Source organism: Palaemon carinicauda, chromosome 19 (assembly GCF_036898095.1).
Source record: "Palaemon carinicauda isolate YSFRI2023 chromosome 19, ASM3689809v2, whole genome shotgun sequence".
Taxonomy (NCBI): domain Eukaryota; kingdom Metazoa; phylum Arthropoda; class Malacostraca; order Decapoda; family Palaemonidae; genus Palaemon; species Palaemon carinicauda.
Genome location: NC_090743.1, coordinates 26105141 through 26114786, shown reverse-complemented (window position 1 = coordinate 26114786; position 9646 = coordinate 26105141). Strand labels below are relative to the sequence as shown.

At 34.2% G+C, this 9646-nt stretch overlaps 1 protein-coding gene across 1 annotated transcript; it reads left to right on the top strand.

Annotated features, from left to right (window-relative positions):
• Positions 1-6686: 6686 nt before the first annotated feature.
• LOC137658931 (girdin-like) lies at positions 6687-9209 on the top strand. Its single transcript, XM_068394046.1, has one exon. It carries the CDS (start codon positions 6687-6689, stop codon positions 9207-9209), a length of 2523 nt encoding a protein of 840 aa, XP_068250147.1.
• Positions 9210-9646: the final 437 nt, after the last annotated feature.

Sequence of the window (9646 nt, the reverse complement as noted above, 5' to 3'; positions counted from 1 at the left end):
GTTACAGCATAAATGCAGGTAGTTTCAGAGGTTTTGGTCATGCATAAAGACATAGGCGAAAATACGCAGTGGAATGTGTCTGTAATTCACAAGGACTGGGAGGCAGGAGGAGAGGAAAGAAAATATTGAAAGGGTTGACTAGGTGTATTGGAAGACGAATTAGAAAGAAACCCTCTTCATATTCGTCAACGAATCTAGTGCTGGATATTTATAAAGCAACATGGGGGGACGGGTGTGTTCGATAGCTATATGAAGTAACTATTGTTGTGGACATTTTTAGCACAAGGGGTGAGGGTGTACCTCCAAGATTCAGCTGCGAGACGAGGAATATTGCTTTTACTGCAGATTAAACGTATTTTACACCTTTGTATTAAGGCGTGTTTGCTTAGCAAAGCTTTGGTGAATTGTGAGTACTGAGACAGCATCTATTGAAAAAGTATATTAAAGAAAAAAGGGTAATATTACAATGTTAAAAATTTACCGTAAAAATAGCGGTAAAAATCATTGAATAAATGTTGCCAGGCCTTTACCGTTTTAAAAACGGATATATTGACGAAAAGGAATGCATTACGGGTACTAACCCCTGATACATAATAACAAATAGAGTGAAAATTACGGTCGCCTGTATTTTACCGAAATACGGCTGAGAAACGTATATATGTACGGAGAATTTCCAATAATTACGTTTTTAAGTGTAGAATGTTTATCTTTTTATCTTATATGTTAAATAATCCTATAACGTTTAATCTGAAAGATATTGGGGCATTATTTCCTTTTAGATTCAGATCCTACTGCTTTTCCGGACTTCTCTCTTTATTTCTTTTGAGCGTGTACTAAAAAAAAAAGGTCGTTGGATTACCCGGACCAATGGCCTTGTTTATAAACGAAATAAAGGATTTACTGCCGTCAGAGAAAGGCAGTGTGTGATGGTCAGAAGTTAATAATTTGGAATAAATGGATAATACATGGTAGTTATAAGAATTTAGAGAAGCTCCCTTCATTATTTTATTAATAATGGTAATGGCGATATGCATGTTTTTTTTATAACAAGCATTGTTTATAATTTATTTAATATGCTTATTTTCTATATTTGGCATTGTTTGATTGATTTTATTTGTGTATTTTTTATAATGGGTATTGTTTAATATTTATTTTATATGGCTACTAACAGCAAAAATTGTATGAATTATGCCCACTTGATAAGCTTTTTGAAAATATATTTCAATGACCCTGAATACAATTTCTCCCTGATATAAGCCATTGTTTATCAATATGCCATTAATATTACTATTGCATATAAACGTTTTCCATAAATAAAATTAACACACTAACGTTACAAGAATGTTCTGTGAAAAAAAAATTGTATAATAAAACAAGACTGAAGAGGAAAGCATCTTTTACGCATGCCTCCTCGTATTTCTCCTCGTGTCAATCTATTGAGATAAGCTGATGCTGCCTCGAAAGATTTGTTTATGATGCTGCACTCTTTGAGAGTGGTAGGGGAAGGCACAAGGATTGGAGATTCTGGATGGCAGCATTGAAGGGCGGGTGGGGGAGACCAGGGAAAAGTGCTTATGGAAAGAAAATGTTGGAGAACGATAATCTAGAAACAGTATGATATTTCTTATTCAATGAAGGGGAAAATAAGATATATTTTTATGCCTCGTTGTTTTTTCCACATTTTAAGCATTATTATTTGTTTTTTGTTTTTTTGTGCTAGAGTAAATGCTTTATGATCCCTTCTGTTAAATTGAAGAGCAAGAGTCTGTGCTAGCATAAGGCCTAATCAATCTAAAACAACAACAGCGTACTTGAATAAGAGTCATTTTTTAAATTTGGGAGAGAGCGTGTCAAGTAAAACTGGCTCACAACAACGTCCACCTCATATTTTCACTTCTGGGTCATAAGACGGTCCCCTACACTTAACTTTCGTCTTATAACACCACATATGTACCATCTATCAAACACACGTGTTTCTCTCCCTCTTCTGGCTGCTATCAAACCTTCGAGTTATAAACAATATTCACCAAACTCTCATCCTCCGCTCTTGTTATAATACAGAACCACCTTATATCCTAAATTTCTCTCTTCGCCAGTGCTAACCTTATTACTCGATCTATCTCTACATTGTTAGTCTTCTAGTCTTTCTTTCGCTTTTTGAACCACACAAATAATTATTCTCGAGCAAATACCACCTTTTTTCCCACATTGGCGCTCAACTTTACCACTTCACTTCCCGAGAGGAGAATTGGCTCAACTGCCCATTCATACATTCTCAAGTCGTGTTTTATAGACACAAGAGATTTGTAGAGATTTTTTTTTTTTTAACTTCATTCTCTTGTAGAGTTTTCCTCTTCTCTCATCCTATCATTTCATGCCTAATTACGCGTGTGAATCATTTAAGATAGCTTTCTATTCACAAAAACCTATTTGGTTTTTCAATGGTGTACTCTATCTCCCGAAAGAAGGTGGCTTCAGGAGATATTATTCATCCGTATCTCAGATTTTTTTTATGCTGATTTATCTGTGGGCTTATGCTCCAACGCCCTCCGGTGTTTCATGGCGGTCACTCATCCAAATGCTGTCTAGACTCGTTAACGAGAAAAAAAGGTTTAACTCTTTGGAACCACTTCTGTAAGGATTCAAAATGCGCGTAATATATATATATATATATATATATATATATATATATATATATATATATATATATATATATATATGTATGTATACTGTATATATATACATATATATATATATATATATATATATATATGTATGTATACTGTATATATATACATATATATATATATATAATATATATATATATATATATATATGTATATATATACAGTATACATATATATATATATATATATATATATGTATACTGTATATATATACATATATATATATATATATATATATATATGTATGTATACTGTATATATATACATATATATATATATATATATATATATATGTATACTGTATATATATACATATATATATATATATATATATATATATATATATGTATAAAATAGTTTGTGTTTCCACTTGAAACTCAAAACAACATTTGTTTAATTGTGGGGGGAAATTGTGTAAGAGCCCGAATTTTAGGTATGTGACTTTTAGCATTTCGTAATGTAATTACAGCAGCAACTATGCATTATTTCAACTGCGTGTGCAAGTTAATATTACTTTCATGTTGCATAATCAACGTAGAAATTAGGTAGTTTTGCTGCCTAGGAAGGTAAATGCCCCTTTTTTTCTTCTCGTAATTGCTTGGGAAATAAGGGTCCTTTATTTTTGCAGCTTCTCTTGGAAGAGTTGAACAACATTCTACATGTTTTTATTTTAGTAGACAAACTCTATTTTCCATAGAGTTACTCTTGAATATTGTACACGTATGGAGTAATGCTGTATTATATTAAATACATTAATCTTTATTAATAAATGCATTATACAATGAGTACTGCTATTATTGTAAATATTGAAATTGTAAATGAATAAAATGTAGAGGGACACACGTCACTACCACAGTAGCACTCACACTTTTTTTTTTTCATTTTCGATATATATATTTTTTCACCACCGGCATGTCCGAGAATTGAATGAGAGAACTTTAACAAAATATGTCGTAGCCAAATTCTCTCTCTCTCTCTCTCTCTCTCTCTCTCTCTCTCTCTCAGAAAAATACCAATGGAAATTGTACGAAAGTGTTTGTAGTTTAGCAATATATATCTGCGAAAGATGAAATAAAAATCCCATACACATACCAGAAAAAAATACGTATGGAAATGAAACGAAAGGGATTGTAGATCAGTGATATCTATGAATGATAAAATGCAAATTCTCTCTCTCTCTCTCTCTCTCTCTCTCTCTCTCTCTCTCCAAGGCGTTGCTTATGAAAATCGAATACAATTGTAACCTCTACACGAAAGCATTGCGATGAATTGTCTTCCAAATTGAGATAATTCTAATTCGTATTATTGTATCGTTCATTTTTCCTCTGCTGTTGATGGAGTTCATTAAAGAGTCAGTTTTCGTCTTAAATGTTAATGAAATATATGAAGTCGTTTTGAAGTTTTAATTAATCAGTTCGTGTTCCGGGAAGGTGGAATTACTGCCGAGGAGAAGTTAGAAAAAAGAAATAGGGATCGGGTGATAAGCATTGTTACAGTCACTCACTCTTTGTGACTTTACCATTTGAAATTAAAATTTCTATCGAGTAAGCAAGTGAGACGAATGGAAATGTTATGAAAATTTATAAAATTTCTCTGGGTAAATTGTGTGTGATTATGAACAAAACTATATATTGCGTAAAGCATGTAGTAGTATAATCGTAATGAACAATTTGGATAAAAATTACTTGTTTTGGGTTAAAATGAAACTGAAGAATTTTTGTTTACACCCCGAAAGAAAAATTGAATGTATATGGTTTTCAGAGAGTTAATTGAAGGCTTTCGAAACACATGCACTAGCTCTGGATTTGTGCAGTCTGGAGACCTTTGGACGAAAATAAATATTCTCTTCTTGATTAATAAAACTAATCTCATTATTCGTGAAATGATAAAGATAAATCCATGTTCTCAAGGTGATGTGAAGATTACCTTATTAATGGGCATTATCGTAGCATCAACCTCGTAGGCTCTCGGTTCTTGTCGAATGTTTGAAGGTTTTCCTATAGGTAGACAGACAATGTGTACAGTTGAACACAGAAATTCTTGGTATACCTCGTTCTGAAGAAGCACACCCAGCTACACCCTTGCTGCATGGCGAGTTCGTTTGTTTAGCCCCAGCCATCATCTCTGTCATATCTTCCTACACAGTTTCTATGGTTACTCGCCGCGAAATAAGTGTGCGATTGGATGTGCTTCTTTGGTAGGTTTAGGACTTGGCATTCGATTTATGGTAAATTTTGCACATTTAAACGTGTTTTTCATATTTCAAATAAGCCATATATATTAATACAATAAAGTCTGGATTCTCTTACGACCTTTAGTATCTTACTGGCCGGTTCTCTCTCTCTCTCTCTCTCTCTCTCTCTCTCTCTATATATATATATATATATATAGATAGATAGATATAGATATATATATATATTACTGTATATATATCATAGCTTCCTACTCTTCCTAAGATAATTTTCCCCATGGCTAGTTCTTTGGCGTTATCTGTCTCACCTTTCTTATCTATCTCTCTTCCTCTCTAATCCATCTATCTATCTATCTATCTGGAAGGAAAATCAGCTTAAGAAACTTTGGTGACATCAGACAAATATTAATGGCAACTTGGTCCCGATATGTAGTAAAGTTCGTGACTGTAATTGGAGTTTAATGTAGTAAGGTCCGCCGAATATCATCTTGAAAACATTGCCTTCTCCATCCTGAGGCTCAATACTATACCGTATTCTGGAAGTTTTATTCCACTGGGACCAAGTTGAATCGGTAGAAATTCAAAAGTTCAAAAATGCAGTAAATGTTTTTATGGTTTATATATGAAAGATCTTGTTTAATTGTTGTTGTTTTTCTGAAAATATTCTATTTTGATTGCTCATTGCTTCTTTTCTAGTTTGTTTATTTCCTTATTTCCTTTCCTCACTAGGCTATTTTTTCCTGTTGTAACCCTTGGGCTTTTAGCATCCTGCTTTTCCAACTAGGGATGTAGCTTAGCAAGTAAATCATAATGATGATGATAACAATACGCTTAAAACCTAAGAATGTAAACGATAAATTGAACTTGTAAGTCTCGCATGGCACAGTTGTCCACTGTGTGATAGGACCAAGAGAACAGCCTTTAAAATAAAGTAACCCTCTCTCTCTCTCTCTCTCTCTCTCTCTCTCTCTCTCTCTCAAATATATATATATATATATATATATACACTATATGTGTATGTGCGTATGTGAGTACGTCTCTCTCTCTCTCTCTCTCTCTCTCTCTCTCTTTCAAAGCTAACTAATCTTCCAAAGATAATTAATTTCCCTTTTGGTTAGTTCCTCGGCGCTCTCTCTCTCTCTCTCTCTCTCTCTCTCTCTCTCTCAATTACCTAATCCCTACTGAGAAGGAATCAGAAGACGAACACGATCACTGAAGGCATCTCCAGGCGATGTAGCCATTCCTGCAGGGCTTTCACTGAGGATGAAAACATTCTTCCACGGAGGCTCCAGGGCCTTCACTGTGGACGAAAAAAAATCATCCACGGAGGCTCCAGAAGACAACACGATCCCCGAAGGCCACTCCAGGCGAAGTAGCCATCCCTCCAGGACCTTCGCCGAAGACAAAAACAATTTTCCGTGGAGGCTCCAGAAGACAAAAAGATCCTTGAATGCTTTTCCATCCTCCTTCGAAGCCTCGTAAAACTCTCCAAACGTTTCATTTCAGATGCTATTTTCTGAATTACGAAATTAATAATAATTTCACGAAGTCTTCGTCTATGATTAAACATGGGTTGACTTTCGATCTGAAGATGAAATCTTAAGTTTAATTAATTCTTTAAGTCTTCAGAGGAATATTCTTTTCTTCCCTCACATCGCCATTTATTTGGTCTTCAGAAGGAATATTCTGTAGATTCTTTAGAAATTAAAGCAAACTCTGTTAGTCTTCCTTTGTCTAATGATCTGAAACATCAAATGAAGCTCAAATCTTGTTGCGAAAATTGCTGTAAATATGAAAAAAATTCTGAAATGAGGAAATATGTTCTTGATTTCATCTTACAACGTTATGGTACTAGTTTTATCTCAACTCCTAAAAAGAATGAGATGATTACAGGAAACTCTTTGATACAACACTATTTATGGTCAATTGCATCTCTTCAGAACCACTTAGCATTGATAGAATTGGTGAGACAAGAAAACGTAAGTCTCAATAATCGTATGGAAGTGTTGAAAATGGAAAATTTGAATCTCAATAATCGTATGGAAGTGTTGAAAATGGAAAATTTGAATCTCAATAATCGTATGGAAGTGTTGAAAATGGAAAATTTGAATCTCAATAATCGTATGGAAGTGTTGAAAATGGAAAATTTGAATCTCAATAATCGTACGGAAGTGTTGAAAATGGAAAACTTGAATCTCAATAATCGCACGGAAGTGTTGAAAATAGAAAACTTAAATCTCAATAATCGTATGGAAGTGTTGAAAATGGAAAATTTGAATCTCAATAATCGTATGGAAGTGTTGAAAATGGAAAATTTGAATCTCAATAATCGTATGGAAGTGTTGAAAATGGAAAATTTGAATCTCAATAATCGTATGGAAGTGTTGAAAATGGAAAATTTGAATCTCAATAATCGTATGGAAGTGTTGAAAATGGAAAACTTGAATCTCAATAATCGTACGGAAGTGTTGAAAATGGAAAACTTGAATCTCAATAATCGCACGGAAGTGTTGAAAATAGAAAACTTAAATCTCAATACTCGTATGGAAGTGTTGGAAGTGTTGAAAATAGAAAATGTAAGTCTCAATAATTGTGTGAAAGTGTTAAAAAAAGAAAATTCAAGTCTCAGTAATCGTGTGGAATTCTTGGAGAAACAAGAAGATAAAGACGACAAAAATAACAAACATCAAATGAAGCTCAAAGCTTGTTGCGAAAATTGCTGTAAATATGACAAAAATAGTGAAATGTGGAAACATGTTCTTGATTTCATCTTACAACGTTGTGGTACTAGTTTTATCTCAACTCCTAAAAAGAATGAGATGATTACAGGAAACTCTTTGATACAACACTATTTATGGTCAATTGCAGCTCTTCAGAACCACTTAGCATTGATAGACAGGGAAAAAACTTTCAATCGTGTGGAATTAGTGAGACAAGAAAATGTAAGTTTCAATAATCGTATGGAAGTGTTGAAAATAGAAAACTTAAATCTCAATAATCGTATGGAAGTGTTGAAAATAGAAAATTCAAGTCTCAATAATCGTGTGAAAGGGTTAAAAAAAGAAAATTACAGTCTCAATAATCGTGTGAAAGTGTTAAAAATAGAAAATGTAAGTCTCAATAATTGTGTGAAAGTGTTAAAAAAAGAAAATTACAGTCTCAATAATCGTGTGAAAGTGTTAAAAAAAGAAAATTACAGTCTCAATAATCGTGTGAAAGTGTTAAAAAAAGAAAATTACAGTCTCAATAATCGTGTGGAATTCTTGGAGAAACAACATCACAGACTAAAAAGGGAAATAACAGAATTACAAAGGGAGAACAGTGCCATGGGAAATTTATACCGTGAACTTCAGAAAGAAAATAAACAGCTAAAAGAGGAGAATATAGAATTCAAGGATATTATTGATAAGCTGGAAAATGAAAATAATGATCGTAAAAAAGACAACGAACGCATGAAAAACTTTTGCATACGCATAAAAAATCAGAACGACAAGCTGGAAAAGGACAACAAAGACCTCATCATTGAATCCAAAGACCTGAGAAAACGTAATGAAGAAGTAATGAAAATGAACAGTCAGTATAAGGAAAACATACTAAAACTTAGGTACTCTAATGAGCAACTGGAAATAGTTGTAGAAAATTCAAAAGACGAAATCCGGAGGTTGCAAGGACAAAACAAGGCGTTGTATGTGGCTTTATATGAGTGTCAAAAGGATTTAAGCGCGAATAAAAAAGGGGAAACTTTGGACCAAGATAAAGAGATTAGTTATACGACCGAAAGGAACAGTGAAGGCTTGCTCAAAGTGGATAGTGAATACGGGGATCAAGGGTACTCATGGGAGAGGGAAACCTGGCAACAATGGGATAATGTTGAATCTGACAGACGGGGAAATGAAACCTTGGAAACGGATACTGGAGATTGGGAAGAGGAATGGTACTTATCGGAAGATCATCACGAGGAAGAATGGGATGAATGGAGCACATGGGATGATGGAAGCTGGAAAGAATACTTTGATGATGAAGGGGAAGATGCAAACTGGGAAGGTGAAAACATTGAAAAATGGTATTATGATGAATACGTCACAAGGGAAGAAGGGGACCCATGGGACTGGCCAGAAGACGATGGCAAATGGAACTCAGTGTGGAATGAAAACTCGAAAGAAGGGGAGAATGGAATCTGGTTGCCAGAGGAAGGTGACGAATCCTGGTCTAAACAATTATGGTATAAAAAAGGTTGGGAAAATGAAAATTGGAATTCTGAAGAATATTGGAATGATGGAGCATTAATAATGAAGAATTTTTTGATCAAGAAGCCATGGATAATGAAGTAGCCTGGAGGCAAGATAATTTAGTGTGGCGGGGTGAAGAAGGCTAAAAGAGTAGAGGAGACTGGGAGAATGGAGGAAGGGTCAAGAAGTTTGACAATGAAAGGTGGAGAGCAGAAAAAAAAAAATTTTTAGGGGGAAAAATCCTTTGATGCAGAAGTACAAGCCTACATCATCGGATAAAATACAGATGGACTATGGAATATAGAGAGAATGAGGAACTTTCTTTTTGTGGAGGAAATATTCTTTGATGCAGAGGTACAAGCCTGCATCATCGGATAAAGTACAGACTCTGTTGGAAGGACCCAGTGGATGGACTATGGAATATAGAGAGAATAAGGAACTTTCTTTTTGAGGAGGAAATATTCTTGGATGCAGAAGTACAGGCCTGCATCATCGGATAAAGTACAGACTCAGTTGGAATGATGAAGTGGTTAAACTAT